General features: G+C 43.4%; 2 protein-coding genes across 2 annotated transcripts; both read left to right on the top strand.

The window, feature by feature from the left end:
* The first annotated feature begins 786 nt into the window (after positions 1-786).
* LOC127343249 (uncharacterized) lies at positions 787-8,402 on the top strand. The gene is made up of 10 exons (XM_051369377.2): positions 787-909; positions 1,846-2,829; positions 3,267-3,351; positions 3,572-3,683; positions 4,935-5,047; positions 5,545-5,642; positions 5,815-5,891; positions 6,073-6,147; positions 7,512-7,574; positions 8,069-8,402. Exons 2-10 carry the CDS (start codon positions 1,849-1,851, stop codon positions 8,211-8,213), a joined length of 1,749 nt encoding a protein of 582 aa, XP_051225337.1. The 5' UTR covers positions 787-909; positions 1,846-1,848; the 3' UTR covers positions 8,214-8,402.
* A 3,267-nt stretch (positions 8,403-11,669) lies between these two features.
* LOC127343248 (splicing factor U2af small subunit B) lies at positions 11,670-15,394 on the top strand. The gene is made up of 2 exons (XM_051369376.2): positions 11,670-11,799; positions 14,306-15,394. The coding sequence occupies exon 2, from the start codon at positions 14,334-14,336 to the stop codon at positions 15,195-15,197; it is 864 nt and encodes a 287-aa protein (XP_051225336.1). The 5' UTR covers positions 11,670-11,799; positions 14,306-14,333; the 3' UTR covers positions 15,198-15,394.
* The last annotated feature ends 2,488 nt before the right edge of the window (positions 15,395-17,882 follow it).

Genomic DNA, 17,882 nt, shown 5'->3' with positions numbered 1-17,882 from the left:
TAGATACAAAACACCGTTTGTCCATTCATCATATATGTATACATAGATTTAACAGAAACAAGCCTAATTTAGACATTTTTCACACGAACTTATTGTGGACATGTGGTAGCGCAACCTACTTATTCTCGGTTATCATTCTTCTAAATTTGACATTTAGAGGAACTAATGAAATTACATCAGCAACATAAAGTTACGATTGCCCATGCCACCACTACAATATAGCACATGGACCGGGTAGTTTTAAACGCCAAACCACACGCCTAATCGCTATGCTCGTGCTGAAAGCAGCAATAAAAGCCACCAAGAATAACTACAATCAGGGAAAGTGCAAATATGTTTTTTTTTCTTCTTTCAACGCTTAGGGTTGCGCACTATTGTGCGGCATGGATACTAAAACGCCTCGGTTACATTAATAAACGATGCAAAACCTTCTGATAAGTGTGGCACATAATTACGAAACGAAGTGAATGAATAGTTACGAATTACTAGACATTTAGGATCAATCTGAGAACATACCTCACCTTATTTTATACCATGATACTACTCTTTAAAATTTAAATTGTAAGTGTTAAAAGTTTAAAAAACAAAATTTTAGGTGTTCACAAGATGTGTGTTTACATGCCCTCTAACTTTCATAACCAAATTCAAAATACCCTTACACTGTGTTTGGATGCATAGAATTAGGCTTAAAATTAGGGAATTGGAATTCGGGCCCCCTAATTCCACCGTTTGGGTGCGTGTTGAATTTAAGCCCAGAAACGGAGGCAAAATTCCATGCCCGCGCCCGCCTAGTGCTTTTTCTCGCTTGGCCAAATTCGCTGGGAATTGTCGCAACCTCTCGGCGAGCGCAACCTGAACCGAGAGCGAGCGCCGCGCGACCTGGACTGCGAGCGCCGGCGGCGGGCAGCGGTGAGTCCACCCCTCGTCTCCTTCCCCTTATCCCCTACCCCGCCCCCCTCTCATCCTTCCCGGCGTCCTCGTAGGATAGCTCGGCCGACGGCGTCTGCCCCTCCATGAGCCCGCCTCAAACCCTAGGTCGACCATGGGGAACGGCGGGAGGGGAACGCCTGCCTCTCCCCTGCCGCTCACCCAACCCCCTATCCGTTGAATCCTCCCGTTAGCCACCTCCCAAGCAGGCCACTTCCTATGTAGCTAAGGGCATGATGGAAGACTGCGGATAAGAGCTGTTCAGAATTTATAAAATGTTCAATTTTTTAAGAAATGTTCAATTTTTTAAAGAAATGTTCAGAATTTGAGAAAAACGGATTTAAAAACAAAACTGGAAAAAGAAAAGGAGAAAAAACGAAAATTGAAAAACAGAAAACAGAAGAACAAAGAACAGAAAAAGAGAAAAAAAAAACAAACGAAACCAGAAAATCTGAAAAAACCAGACCTGAAGGATCTACTAGAAGTTTCCAAAAACCGACAAAACCATAACTGCCAGCGATCTACTGGACCGGCCCGTTTAGAGAAATGTATGAAGCCAAGGGGTGTATGAAGCAGCAGCAGCACGATCACGGCGAGTGTCTCAACCTCTCGGTTTGCAATAATATTTCCCCAATGGAGAACAAAGGATGATGCTTAGTTTATCGTTTGGTTCGTTAGCAACATCCATCAAATTTAACCAACAGTTTCTGGGTACATATTTCTCGCTTCCCAGGGGAAGATCCTAGGGTTAAATGTAAATTTCCGATTGTGCTTGCGACACACCTAAATTATTGTTGGGGACGTGGTCACGCCTATGAACAATTTGTAGTTTTGTCGCTGTTACTGTGAACTTTCATTTCTGTTGCCATGGTGTTGCAAAACGAAACTCTGACTCCGTGTACCCATTTTGAAAAGCAGAAGATGGAGGCAGAGCCCTGTTTAGAGCTTGCCGATGGCGATATGAGGAAAGATAAGAAGAGAAAGAAGGAGCATCCGGTTGTGCGGGAAGAGGGCAGCCGGAAGCAGACACTCGATCGTACCGTTGAAAATTCAGTGGTTGAAAGAGATGGGGTTGAGGGGAACAAATGTAGCAAGTCAAAGAAGAGCAAACACAGGGATAATGATGCTGGTGATGCTTCTGCTGCCGATCAAGTTGTGGTAAAAGAAGATGAGAGAAAGAAGAAGCATCCAGTTGTGCTGGAAGAGAGCAGTCAGAAGGAGACACTTGATACTACTGCTGAAAATTCAGTGGAAGAAAGAGATGGGGTTGAGGGGAAGCAATGTAGCAAGTCAAAGAAGAGCAAACACAAGCATAATAATGCTGGTGATGCTTCTGCTGCCGATCAAGTTGTGGCAAATGAAGATAAGAAGAGAAAGAAGAAGCATCCAGTTGTGCTGGAAAAGAGCAGCCAAACCAAAAATACTAGCAAAGATGAGAATGGAGAGATCAAGGAGAGAGGAAAGGAAGGCGATAAATCTAGTCCAGAATTTAGTGAGAATGCATCTGCTGGGAGAGCGGAGGCTGAAGTAGATGGTAAGAATGATAGGAAGAAAAAGAAGAGCAAGGAGGGAACGCGAGATGGAATAAAGGAGAAAGTAAAGGCAGCTCAGTCAAAAAACAAGGGCAAGCGGGTGAGCTTTGCTGATACCACGGAAGTGTTCAGAACTGAAGCTGGTGATGGTGAGGGGAACGAAGGAGGAAAAAAGAAAAAGGAAAAGGCAGCTCAGTTAAAGAACAAGGGTAAGCGTGTGAGCTTTGCTGATTCTGCGGAGGTGTTTGACATCGGAGGTGGCGACAATGGAGAAGGTGGGAGCAGTGATGAATCTAAATTTGTGCACGGACAGAGGTTTAGCCCAGAGGAAGACGCCACCCTCATGGAAGCTATAAGGGATTTTATAGAGGTTTCATCTCGTGTTTTTTTTTTTTTTGCATTTGTGTCATAATGAACAAACTTAAATTGAATGGAAGCTATGCCCCTGACATGATGGTGTGAGACAAGAGTACTTTATCATTTAGATGGATAATTTTTCTTGAACATCAAATTATTGTTTGCAATTTGCAACTGTGTGTTCTTTCAATTTGATCCAGCAATCATCAAGTATATTTTAATTTATTTTGTCCAAATGTGTACAGAATTAGCTTCTACAAGTCTATATTGACCTCATCTTGGAGTTAAATTGATTTGAATTTTGCGCAAATGTCGCACTAATATTCTGTTTCACTCTCTTCCCACCCTCTATCGATTGATGTTTACATTTTTATCTACAACTAAACTTGCTCGTGATTGTAAATGCCATGCCCATCATATTTGATTTTTTTGCTGTGTTTCTTATTTTAGATGAAGCAATTGGGAGAGAAAGGCTTTGAGATGATTCGGTCTCCTCGTGAACACAAAGAGCTCAGTCGTTGTTGGGATGTTATAGGTAAGACGAAAATATCTGGAGCTAAGCTTGTCAATGTTTTCTCCTCACATTTGCTTGCCTTTGTGTAATAACGTCAGTTAAGCATCTAACCTGTATGAACAGTCTTTCTTGAGACTCACCATTTCACTTTGAATTTCCAAGCAGTCCAAATTTCATCTCTTATCCTGACCTGGATAGCAGAAACTTATCATTGTTAATCATTGATGCACATTCTTTGCAGGGAAATGTTTACCCCATAGACCTCACCAGGCCATATACAGGCGGGCACGTGTATTACTCAGTAGGAGTGATCAACGTAAATGGACACAAGAAGAAAAAGAGCATATTCGGCGGTACCATACTTTCCTTTTGCTGAAATAAAATTATATTTATTATCTGCATTACCTTATTTACTCCATTGTCTTTACTATTAAAAAGTAATCATATTTTTTTCCATTGTGTTTTGAAATAAATTAATGTTTGCTGCTACTTAGCAGTATGTCTTCACTCCTATTAAAGATGTCAATTGGCGACGGTTGTCCATTGACCTCGTCCCTTCCTGGTGTTTATACCATTTGCTTGGTGGTTATGTGTGCCACCAAAGTTGGATAGAACAACCCTCAAGTGCCACTAATATATTAGCTAACTGACTTTAGCTAGTGCTTATCTGTAGCAAACCGTAAATAATCAAGAAAATAGTTAATTGCGTGAACTTATATTTATGTATCTTTGGTGCGTGTTGTCTTATGTTTAATATGCATAGTTTGCCTGTAGGTTTTCTTTGTGATCTCATAGAAAAGTTACTTGATACATAGTTCGTGGTTCCTGATATGATAAAATAGGGTTCTCCTGTCAGACAGTTCACAAACCCGATAATTCTGGTGTATAGAAGTTGATTTGCATGCATTAGTTTTCCTTTGCAACTGATATAAATGTGAGTATTTAGGAGTTGAAAAATTGAAAAGGAAGATACAGGTTTGTTTTGCCGGCCTGGCTCTGCTGCTTCAGTAGCTAATGCAATTTTTCCATGTCACTGCTTGGGCTTCTTATTGCTGCCACCACTGTCTCGATCTATCTACTTTGGCTCACCATCCCACACCCACTTCCTTCAAGCGACTGTCCCCAATCTTCTTAGACGACAGCCCTCTCTTCTAGTTGCAGATGAAGGGGAATGAAGATATGCTTGATCAACAGGGCCAACGGTGTCCTGATCTGTTAGGCATTGAAGCGAGATCTGATGATGACAAAGGTTAGTTGCATTGGTGAGGGTGGTGGCTGGTGTAAATCTCTCATGGCATCATCACCATCAGAATGCACCCCTGTTATCAAGCAACGATATGGGATTGCCACTCCCCACAAATTAAATTTTGCACCAGCCCATATCAGATCATGGTGGATCATGAATGAGATAGTGCTGTGGAGATTGATGTTCGCCCTGCTGCGAGTTGGATACTATGATTTAGACTGTGTTGTACCTTGTGAAGTTCATCAATACATCTCTCTTACATGTAGCATACTTTTTGATATTTGTTATTGAGAAAAGTTCCAGTATGCCTTGCTGTTGCTTCATGTAATTAAGATTAGATCACTTCATTATGATGAAGGTTTGTCCGAAAAAATGGCACGGAGTGGAAGACATTGGCACGTGAACTTGGGAAGTGTGATATCCATGTAAAAGATACTTGGAGAAGAATAAAATCTGAGAACTTGAAAAAAGGTGCCGGTTGCTACCAAATTGTATCATATTATACCTAATTTTCCTGTTTCAAACTTTAATATTTCAGCACATGTTTAGCAAATATGCACATGTTTAGCTTAAAGATGCACATGTTTATTTTCTTACAGTGGATAACTCTTTTGCATAGTATTTTTTATTTTTCGGGTATGTTTTTTCTCACATCATTCTGTCACACTCGCATATTGGTCATGTTGAAGTATAATTATAGCAGTAGCTGAGCCCAACTCTGCATACTAGTTAATATTTGGTGCAGGCATGGAATATGCAACAGCAACAAACCTAACATATTTGCTTAGTGCTAATATTGAAATTACTGAAAAAATAGTTCACCATTTTAAGTTGGGTGCTAATACGGCTCCACAATCATAAACTTTTTGTAGATGATTATTTTCCAGTTTTAAGTTGTTGAGTATCAGTTAAACATATGGAAAGTTCGTTCACGAGATAAGTGCCTTCTTTGACTGGTATTTCTTCAGGACATTGGACACAGGATGAGCATCAAAAGTTATTCGATCTGGTGAACCTTGACTTGCGTATAAAAGCTCATCAAATAAAAGATCCTGATAATCGGAAGGTTTGTAATTTACCTCTGTTGTTGGTATTGTGTATTTCAGTCCAGTTTTCTTGGTCTGAACTGTGTTTATTTTATACTCCGTTCTAGCTTCCATGTTTCTAGCAGTTATATTGCTAAATCACATAAATCATGATTGAATCTGATGAGTTGGTTTACTTATTGTCCGTGACAGCTTAGGGATAACATTGCCTGGGAGGCCATCAGTGATAAATTAACCACCCGTAATCACAAGAATTGCTGCCTGAAGTGGTTAGTACTTCTGTTTGCTACTACAGCTTTGTTTTCTCACTCAATCTGTAGTAAACGCTTTGTACATTGTATTCTTTAGTGCACACTATTGTTTCCCATCCTGTGTGTCTATATGCATATACACGGTTACTCTTGCATGGAAGTTATATGTTGGCACCACTAATTTCCGGTGCACTTTCAGGTACAATACATTAGCATCTCCGATGGTTAGGAAAGGAATCTGGGCAGATGTTGATGATTATCTAATGGTGGAAGCGTAAGTTTGTACACTCTTATGGCAATTGTTTTTTCACCATTGACACTGCATCTTATTTGTATCTGAGTTACAAAAAAACAGTTGTTGATAAGAGTAGGCTGTAGCGTACGCAAGTTCCGGTCCATAAACTTATTTCTTCAGTAATTCCCAAAGTTATGGACGCATGGTTGATGCTAATAGTGCTCTGGTCTACATAGTACCATGAAGGTGTGAACTATAGAATTAGGGACTTCAGTGTAATGCTTATGTTCCGTGGTCATGTTTATGTTGCTTGGTCAAGCCGTCTATGTTTCTGTTGTACAGGCCTACAGGGTCACAACTCACGACGTAATGAGGACAAATTGAAATCCGATAATTTTCCCCTCTCTATTTTTGGTAGCTTGCACCATGTTTAACTTCCATTGTAGGCTTTGTTTGGTTGTAAACTAACATTCCATGGAAAGTTCCGGGCTGTAGAGGCTCTTAGGATCTGTTTGATTTGTGTTCCCAACTCACCATAGCAAAATATTGGTCATGCTGATTGATGTGCCACTTGTTTGGTTTGTTTCCAATTATTTGGCTGCCTATGTCCCTTGTAGTGTTTCCTTCACAAATCGTTGCCAAAATTTTGGCAACCCCAGGGTGGCAGAATCTTGCGCCAAATTATTGGCGTTCCAATATTGGCAGGGCAGTGATGGGCACGAACCAAATGCACCCTTAGTGATCAAAGTGTGATGACTTTTCTGTTTTATTTCTTGAACTAAAAGAGATCATCTCTGGCTCATTTACAACAATAAACAGTAGGATTGAGTCAATGTTGCTGTAAGCTGCGGGTCCAATGTTTAGGTAGTCATCTGAGCACCCAGTTGTGGTCATCTATGTCTCCCGCAAAAGGAAGTTATGCCATTATTGGAATTTCGAGTTGATTTGTTCTGGCTTGTTTTTGCATTGAGAATTGTGGAGTTGTCCTTGATTGGGGAAGATTTTTATTCCCCCCTGAGGTCTTGCCAGGTAGCATGCATAGATGCCACATAATATACTGTATCCATCTTACACAGTTTCATATTTTCACCTAATTTGCACATAAGCTTATATCAACACAACAGAACACAAATCTTTTACTTCTCTCTCGATGGGCTAGTAGCCTAGGAGAGTTAGTTGGAACCTGTATATGCACAAAACATGATTTTGATAGGAGAACTTTTAGAGGCCATCATACACTCTTATTGATTGTCGAGTTGTTCATTGCTATTGATTTGCATTGCAGTTGAAGTTATAGTGTATTGAAAATGATATGTTTGATTTTTTTCACATATGTTTTAAGTGTCTTGTCATGAAAACAGCGTATACCTCCATGTGCTAATTTCTTAACAAAATAAAAACAGGCTCCAGAAGGATGATGCTGTTTGTGTCGAAGATGTCGATTGGGACAGCCTTCTCGATCACAGGTGAGTGTTGCTGCTAATTTAGCTCACAGCCTTCAACTTCACCATGTTCCTAATCACACAGTAGTATGGTGAACTTACCGAATTTTTATTTATACCGAGTCAATCAAGTTCATGTTGACTTCAAGAGTCCCAAACATTCGAATGCATTATGATCAAACTAAGATGGCCTTGTTGTTGGAGTAAATAATATTTGCTTTGAAGGATATGAAGCAAAAGCCAACGTCTTTACCGTTAACATTTGATGAGTTTTCTAACAGAGCTATTTGCTTTGTTTATTGAGATACTATAACATTAGGTAAATGGACAATAATAGCTAGGGATAGTGTGCGGTTGGATCATGCACATAGTTCAATAAACCCTGTCGGTAATCCTGACATACACTAGCACTTGTTACTTTCTTTGTTCTGTGTTGTGTATTCCAAAAGAAACGAATTGTGTTACAGTACTATCTATCCTTTTGGTTATGATAAACTGTGGTGTTTCCCTCTGCTCAGATCTGGTGAAGTCTGCCGCCAAAGATGGAACCAGATAGTCCGTGGCATTGGCGGCCACAGGGAGAAGCCTTTCATCGAGCAGGTTGAGGTGTTGTCCAGGCGCTACTGCCCGGAGATGATCGAGTACAGGCAACCGCGGGAATGATCGCCCACCCTGTCAAAACTGTATGCCCCTTTACAAGGCGGCGTGATCTGTCTCATATCCTGCATGTTAGCGAGCATGTGTTGTCGCCTGAAAAATGTGGGATTTATGAGATGCGGAACGTGGGGGTGCATGGTTTCTTACTTACCAGCTAGCACTGGGCAAAGCTAGGTGTCATCTAGTTTTCCTTTAGTACATCTCCAACCGGGCGACGCATTTCGAACGTCCAAATTATCCGCGTGCGTTCGTTTACGTCGCATGGCGAACATGAAAATGATCGCTTTTGTGCGCGTTCGTTTGCACCTGGGTGTCTCCAGTAGCCTGACGCATTTGCGCATCTGAATGAATTGTTTTAAAACAACAAAATAAACATGTTTAAATTGTTTACATCCAAAATTTTAAAAGTCTACATCAAAGTATTCTTCTAGGCATTGTCTTCATGGCTAGCCAATGCTCACTGATACTCAATCAGATCCGTCTGTAGGCGTTTGGACACAATCTTGTCAATGGCTTCTACATTCATATGCAGATACTCCTCCCAGGATAATGCCCTAGGGATTGATGCAACCATCTCACCTTGAAAATCCCATTGGTGCTTATTGCGGCCATCAACATGCTCGTTCTCAACGATCATGTTGTGCATGACCACGCAGCATGTCATCACCTCATGCATGGTCTTCAACGACCATGTTTTTGCCGGGTGACGAACAATGAATGCTAAATCCATAAATCTTGAGATATCACTGCTTCAAGAATGACCGTGCGTTTCTCCGCATGGCCGTTGTACTGATCCTGCCATCTAAATGGACAGTTCTTCCACTCCAAGTGCATGCAAGCTATGATGTCAATCATGTCTGAGAACCCTCTAGACTCGTTGATAGATAACAACAATGTTGTCCGAACACGACAATCACGGCTCGGCAAAACCGGTACATGGACTCAAAGCAGGTGCTCTAACCCATTCAAAGATACTCATCGAATATATCAACAACCATTCCATATGATAGCATGCGAATAGCTACTGAACATTTTTGGTCGGAGGTGAAGCCTAGCGCAACTGTTGCATCGGGCCTGCATTGGAAGTAGGGGTCATAGTCTCTAGCGCCCCGTAGAATGACCATGAACAGGTCCCTTGACATCATGTACCGGCGCCGGAACAATTTTTCCTGGAACAACGGATTGGTGCGGTGGAAGTAGTCCTTGCGGAGCCGGAGGTGTCCTTCCACTCTGTTTCGCGGGAGGTTTTTTGAGCGGCCCTTCACAGAGCCCCGGTGCACCGGCATCTAGCTGGCATTGTACTTGTGGAGGATGGAGGTCGCAACAGTAGCCATGGTCTACGTCGACTGATCGGACTCTTCGTCGGAAGAGGAGTCAACGGCCTCCGCGCGGAACTTATCCAGCATCTGCCACATGTCCATTTGCGTGGGTAGCAACTGCGGATCAATGGCCACGCACAATAGTGCCCAAAACACGGGTAAGAAACCTACCGACGCAATTGACCGAACAGGTCGTGGGATGGAGGCCGGGCGGAGCAACCGGCAGAGTTTGGCCCCCAAACAGGCGACAAGTGCACGCCAGAACCTAGCAGACGGCGTATACTGCGGCGGTGCGGCGGGGCGGTGGGGAGTGGTGGCGTCGCACTAGGGCAGCAAAGAAGGGGGAAAAGAAGCAAATCGAAGCGGTCGATTTCGCTGTCCCTGACGTGCGGGGCCGGGTAAGAAAAGGTGGACGCTCGGCGTGACCACGCAGCGTTCGCGGAGACGCAAACCTGCCGCATATTTGGGCTGCATTTGCGTCGCCGCGGACGGTCCTATTGTGACGCCCTGGAACCGGTACCATGAGGACTTCAGCGATCCCGCCAAAATCCGCACGATATCGATTTTAGAGACGCCCACCAACAACTCGTACACGTCGAAACATGCACGTGATGTCGGTGGAATTATCACGAGCAGTAACATTACACCAGGTTTACAATAGAGCCCACAAGAAACATATATTACAACAACGACTCTAGCGAGCCAAGAATACAAATATACAACACAAAGATCCGAATCGTACAGAAGATCAAATACGTCCCAGTACGAACAAGATACAAATTGGACTAAGAGTTCTGAAGATAACCAGTGGCGTCCATAACCATGCCCGGTTAACGTCGTCTTCATCAAACATATCTTCATACCTACCCGGTTATGTCTCAAAGCAGAAATAAGTACGGTTTCGTACTTAACAAGACTTAAAGACGTATACGCATTCGTCAACCAGTCATCCTTTGTACTTGATGCACACATGGGACTTAGAGAACGCAAGAGGACGTCATAGGCAATATTGCGGGGTTAATCGGCAGGGCGCAAGCACTAAAAACCTATAGAGACACTTACAACTTACATGTGCTAGAATAGATAAGAGAGTGCATAACTAACAGTTCTATACTCTGCAAACATAACCCAGCCGATGTGTTCCCCCCCTTCGCAAAGAAACTACTTGCAAGGGCACTCACACGGTTGATAAATTTTAACCAGTTGTTGTTAAAGTTGTGCTAACTTACTACGCAAGTTATAACACCATAAATCTAACTTGCAACCAAGAGTGCGACAGACACAATTAACACATTGGATCTTCAGATCAATAGAGAGAACACAACCAAAATTTCTCCCAATCGCTGCTGCTTTGACGTGGTTGTCGAGGAAATAGTCGTCTAAATCCTTGTGCATCTTTGAGCCGCGGCTGCTGCCATCACTATGGGGCGAACAAAGAAAAGGGGAGCTTCCCGCGCCATACGCCGTCGCCAGCTCATTGCCGGTGGGTCGGTGGGATACGTCTTTGTCGAGGCCGTCCGGTGCCCCTGTCAGCTGCGTCGTTTGATACGACTGCGGCCACCCACCTCATTTGTCAGGACCGGTGGTGCTAGGCTATGGAGAACTGGTGGAAAAGAAAGGTGAAGAGGGAGGATAATAAACAGCCGACCCGACCGATCGACGGGATGCATCATCATCCGTTAAATGCCCCAATCGTTTCGTATCTTGGCATCTAGCAATATTAACTGTGGTGAGAGCAAGCACCAAACGTCATCCTATTATTTCCATTGAAGCGCAAGAGTCTACAGAGGACAGCCCAAAGCACAACACTGCAGAACCGTGACAGTAATGTAGACCACATATTTGTTATCTAATGGACACAAATAATAGAGACGATGTGGCTGCACGAGGTTTAAGCTTGCAAACACTAATTGCTTACTAATTGCTTGTTAGTGGGTATGAACTTTATAGATTTTTTTTTTAGAAAAGGATGAACTTTGTAGATATTATAGATTAGGCAACAAGAAAGAAGACGATTGTTGGGCCCATGCCCTCTTGGGCTGTGCTCTCTGTGGTTCTTATCGGGCCAGATCACCGCAACAAGGCCCATTACTTCTTTTGCCTTCGATTTGATTTGTCAGGACCGTGACCGACTTACCGGGCCTATCGAAGTACAGTAGTATATAGCCACGGGACGCCGCCCACGCGCCGCCACAAACGCTGCTGGTTCGCTCGTCCTCTCCTCTCTCTCTCGACGCGGCGGCCGCAGCTCTCCGACCCTCGTCGCTTCACAGGTGCGCGTCTCCCCCCCTCTAAAACCCTAGCCCTTCTCCTCCCTTCGCTCTATCAGATCTCGATTCGGCCCCGCGAATCTGTCGATTGGTACGCTGAATTTGAGATTGAGGAAAGTAGGTTTTGTTTATAGATCCGTGTAGAGGAATCTACCACAGCCGTAAAATTGCCGCTGAATCGGCCTTATTGCCCCAACCTTCCCGTTCCGAGGCCTGCTTTTCGGTACTTGATTCGGGGTAATACCGTTATCTGGTAGAAGTTGTTACTGGGAACTTTCTTCTTTGCGGGACATAGAAAAATTGACAGATTGTCTCGCGAAATAGTATGCGTTGTTAGCCAGGAGCGTTCGTTTGCCTTTCAGTTGGCGTGCTAGGTTATCTCAGCTGGACCTGGCGGAATCTGCCCATCCGCACGCATTGCGTGGTAACTCCTATACTAGTGGGGGCTTTGTAAATAGGTTGATTTGATATATTTGCCTGTCAGCCTGTATCATGCAAGTTTATGGCTGTGACAGATGCGACGCCAGAATTTTGAGCAACCATAGCAGCCAATTATGTTACTTGTGTTCTGTAAAACCCTAGCTCTTCTCCCTTCACTTTATCAGATCTTGACGCAACCCCCTATTCGATTTGATGCTGTGAATCTGTCAATTAGTACGCTGGATTTGAGATTGAGGGAATTAGATTTTGTTTGTAGACCCGTGTAGAGGAATTTATCATAGCCATAAAATTGCAACTGAATAAGCCTTATTTGCCCTGACCTTCCCGTGATAAACCACCCGCTTTATAGTTTTCATGGGTATGTGATTGGGGGCAATACCTTCATCTGGTGGAAGTTGTTACTGAAGCTTTCTTCTTTGCGGCCAGAGAGATTGATGGGGGGCACGCAAAATAGCATGTGTTGGGATATGCTTGCATTGCGGTGATACACAGCGAGTAGTATCACATCTGATTTGTTGTTTGTTGTGCTTGTGTTAGTGCGCTTGCGTGCCAGTCAGTTGGCATGTAAGTTCATCTCAGTTGGATCTGCCGGAATCTGCCTCCCACACTAATTGCATGATTAACTCTATTAGTGTGGATTTCATGGCAACAGCAAGTGCATGACTCCTCGCCTGAGACACTTCAGGTTTACCTTTTATAAGGAGTATTCTACTCCCTCCGTCCCATGGAACTGTCTGAGTTTTGTCAAAATTTGGATGTATCTAGATACTATTTAGTGTCTAGGTGCGTCTGAATCCATCAAATTTCAGACAACTTTCGTGGGATGGAGGGAAGTAGTATGTTTCCAGAAAACAACCTTTCAAATTTTCTAGAAATGTTCAAAAGGCTTGCAACTAAGGTGGTTGGATTTATTTTTTGGGGGGTAAGGTGGTTGGATATATGTGGCTGTATTGTGCAAGTTTATGGCTGTGGTAGATGCGACACTACAATTTTGAGCAACTGTAGCGGCATTATGTTAGCATTTATTTACTTGTGTTCTGTAAGCATAAAATTTTGATGTAATTACACATATTGAGGAGTGCTCTGTATGTACCGTAGTTTTACGGTAGTAGTATACTTTTTCTGGACCTTATTCCGCGATTTTAACTATCTAAAATGGTCTGCAGATTAGGTTTTAAAATGGACGAAATAGAATTCTATGTTGGACGACCTGAGAAGGAAGTATTCCTGTGCAAGGCGAAAAGTTTCTTTCTTTCTGCCTTTTGGTTTCTTAGTCTCTTTTGCAGCTGCAGGGACAGAGATGCTAAGCATCTTAGTTGAAACACTTTCTTGTTTATGCAGTTGCAGGATTTGGTCTTTTGGTTTTACTATTTGAACACCCTATGGATTTAGGTTAAATAACTGACTCAGAATATAGATAATGGCTACAATTGGAGAAATGTTGCAACATTGTATGTGTTTTATTTCATACCGTGCATGTTCTAACATTGACAGTTTGAGTCAGTGTGCAGATTAGGTCATAAGACGGGGTTTGGACTAGTGTTGTCTTGCAAGAATAAGACATCGGTTATACCTTGTACTTCTGGTCTTAGTTATTGCTCCTTTCCTGAGCAAATAGCCTCATTGTTCAAATGAAGTTCGTAAAGTTACTGAATGTTTCTGTTAATGTTAAAGATAAATAAAGTTGTGGATGTGGGTTGTTAGAGCCTCATTCACTTGGAAAAGATAATCTGAACTATTTGTGCTCAAGGCATACTTGACGTGCAACTTTACATGGATTAGAATCTGGATCTACATTTTGCCCTTCTCTATGTCTTGCATCAACTAGCGGCTCAACATCACAAATTATAGTCACAAGATCACACACGCTTGTACTGCTAAAGGTCTAACACAAGTCATGGTTAAGTTTTGTTTTATGTCAGGAATCTAAGAAATAACACTTACACAGATTACTTGACAAAAGCTGATTATATATCTGCTACTTCTAATGAGTGTGAGCCTTCTGCATATGGGAGTATGGTAGCCCATGTTTTGGATAACATTCATCACCATGCATTCGTCTTTGCAGGCTTCTTGTCAACTCGACTGATTTCATAATGGCAGAGCACTTGGCTTCAATATTTGGTACGGAGAAAGATAGGGTCAACTGCCCGTTTTACTTCAAGATTGGAGCTTGTCGTCATGGGGATCGCTGCTCTCGCATCCATAACAGGCCAACCATATCACCAACAATTGTGCTCATGAACATGTATCAGCGCCCTGATATGATCACCCCTGGGGTTGATGCTCAAGGCCAGCCGATTGATCCCCGCAAGATGCAGGAGCATTTTGAAGATTTCTATGAGGATATCTTTGAGGAACTGAGCAAGTTTGGTGAGATTGAGACCCTCAACGTCTGTGATAACCTTTCTGATCACATGATAGGCAATGTGTATGTTCAGTTCAGGGAAGAAGATCAGGCAGCAGCAGCTCATACAGCTCTTCAGGGACGCTTTTACTCTGGTCGCCTGATAATTGTGGACTTCTCTCCTGTGACTGACTTCCGTGAAGCGACCTGCAGGCAGTATGAGGAGAATACCTGCACACGCGGTGGACACTGCAACTTCATGCATGTGAAGCAGATTGGTAAGGATCTCAGGAAGAAACTCTTTGGACGTTACAGGAGGTCGCAGCGAGGAAGGAGCCGCAGCCCAAGCCCACAGCATAGGAGAGAGCGTCGTGACCATGATGACTACCGTGGCCGTGAGGATTTCCGCCGTGGTGGTGATGATTTCCGACGCGGTGGTGGTGGTGGCGGCGGACGCCGGGGCGGGAGCAGCAGGTATGATAGGCAGGATGATGGAGGAAGGCGTAGGTATGGTGGCAGCCCTCCGAGGCGTGCAAGAAGCCCAGTCAGGGAGAACAGTGAGGAGCGCAGGGCCAAGATTGAACAGTGGAATCGTGAAAAGGAGGCGAAGTAATGGTGACTATCATTGCCTGGGTGTTTCTTGTGCCATTCTATATATGAGGCTTGCTCTGTAGTTGCTACTATGTTCAATTTTCTTCAGTTCGGTATTTTAGGTAACTTCACTCAGGACTTTAAATTTGTCACTGGTGTGCTGCTGGAAACCTTTTGTTTACATATTTGAACAATCTAGTTATTTCGAACTTGTGCTCAGTAGTCGCCTGGTTGTTTGTTTGAGGTGCTGGTTGTTCGTTGCAGCCTGTTAGTGGTGCGCTAACTATACTGATCGCCCTTTGGTTCCTTCAGTTCGATGGAAATAATCCAAACTATTTGTTATGTGCGTGCTCAATGTAGTTACCATTCCTAAAACTGTGTGAGCTGCATTGTGTGGTCATGGTTGTCTCAGAACATGGCGTGAGAGTATATTCTCTTCCGATTTAATATGTTACTGAGTACAAAAGAATATCCTCTGCATAACCTGAAGAAGCTCCTTTGACCGCCCAACCTCTGCATGACCTGCTTGAGTTCCTTTGATCACTGAACCGCACCAATAGGGGTGGTTTCGCCCCAGTTGACGCCACGGCTGCTCTCTCCCTCTATTGGCCGACGGCCATGTGCCTTTGTGCCCGACAATGGCGGTCGAGTGCCTTCATTTCGTGCTAGTCATCTAGGACGACTATCGCGTAGCAACTGTGAATAAGTGTATATTTTCTGTTTTTAGAATTTAAATATTTTTAAATTTGACCATAATTTTACAATACAACAGGAACATACATGATATCGAAGTACTATATTATTAATTACATGAATCTAGAATATTAATTTAATGTTATAAATACGGCTACCTTTTTTCTAGAAAGTTAGTTAAAGTTAATAAAGTTGGACTTAAAATATGTCCAAACGTGCACTTAGTTGCGGATGGAGGGAGTACATCTGACCGCGACCATCACCTAGTGTGGTGCCACGCCACACATTCCACACGAGGCGAAGAAGAGAGAAAACCCACTACTTCCTCCAATCCATAATAATGTCAGGGTCTTAGTTCAAATTTGTACTAGTACTACTCCATTAATAAAACCATGACACTTAGGCTAGTCATAGTGGGGAGTAACTTAGACTAGTAACATGATATATGTTACTAGTCTAAGTTACTACCTTCATAGTGGGTAGTAACTTATATGTGGTATCATGCATTGTGTCATTTACTATGGTGTAGACTCAACTTGTCTTGGGGTGTGTGATGTTATGGTAACATAGCTAGTTACCACCTCACTCTCTTTCTTCATTAATTGCCATGCCATGTCACCAAAATGTCTTGGGTTGTGTGATGTTACTAGCTAAGTTACTCCCACTATGAGCAGTCTTAGACTACTCATAGTGGGAGTAACTTCACTAGTAATTAAGTGTCCAACTCAGCAAATTTGCTTATGTGGCAGTGAGTTAATGAGGAGAGAGGAGGATGGAGTAACATAGCTAGTTACTATAACATCACACTTCTCAAGATACAATGAGTTTATAAGCTAATTAATGAAGACATATATGATACTACTTTAATGTTACTAACCACTATGAAGGTAGTAACATAGAGTAGTAACATGTGCATGTTACTACTCTATGTTACTTCCCACTATGACTAGTCTTAGTGCAAATAAGAGGGAGTAGAAAGAATGGAAATGATGGGCAACTCAAGTTGGTTGCCAGTAAGGCAAGGTAGCAATTTCCACGATGGAGACGTATGTAGTAAGAGCAACTCTAGATATCATAACACTTGTACCGTAAAAGCGTTTTAGGGTATGCACGGCAACTATTTTCAGTATGAGATGTGTTCTGCCAGAATAGATACGCTTATTCATATATAAAACATTTTCCTCCCAATTTCCCAATCCTTGCCGGTGGTGAGCTGGTGAGCGGGAGGCGGTGCTGTCAGCCGGCAACCAGAAGGGGATGCGTGCGAGAGTGGCTGCGTCACCGATCCACGACCAAACGAAGAGCCACAAGGGGGAGGGGATACGCTCCATGCACGTTTGAGGACATGTTGCCACGTTGCCAAACGGGAGCCAAGCCTGAACGAGCTTTGCCTCGTAAACATGGCGGTGATACGTCCCAAACGTATCTATAATTTCTTATATTCCATGCTACTTTTATGATGATACTCACATGTTTTATACACATTATATGTCATTATTATGCATTTTCCGGCACTAACCTATTGACGAGATGCCGAAGAGCCAGTTGCTGTTTTCTGCTGTTTTTGGTTTCAGAAATCCTAGTAAGGAAATATTCTCGGAATTGGACGAAATCAACGCCCAGGGGCCTATTTTTCCACGAAGCTTCCAGAAGTCCGAAGAGGAAACGAAGTGGGGCCACGAGGTGGCCACACAACAGGGCGGCGCGACCCAAGCCCTGGCCGCGCCGGCCTACTGTGTGGGCCCCTCGTGACGCCCCCTGACCTGCCCTTCCGCCTACATATAATATTCGTCGCGAAACCCCCAGTACCGGGAGCCACGATACGGAAAACCTTCCAGAGACGCCGCCGCCGCCAATCCCATCCCGGGGGATTCAGGAGATCGCCTCCGGCACCCTGCCGGAGAGGGGAATCATCTCCCGGAGGTCTCTTCATCGCCATGTGTTGCCATGGGAGGCAATTCTCTGTGGTGTAACTTTTCTTCAGATCCCCGGCAACGGCGCCAGAAAAGTGCTT

Source organism: Lolium perenne, chromosome 3 (assembly GCF_019359855.2).
Source record: "Lolium perenne isolate Kyuss_39 chromosome 3, Kyuss_2.0, whole genome shotgun sequence".
Taxonomy (NCBI): Eukaryota; Viridiplantae; Streptophyta; class Magnoliopsida; order Poales; family Poaceae; genus Lolium; species Lolium perenne.
The sequence above is the reverse complement of the archived record's forward strand: the minus strand, read 5'-3'. Positions and strand labels throughout refer to the sequence as shown.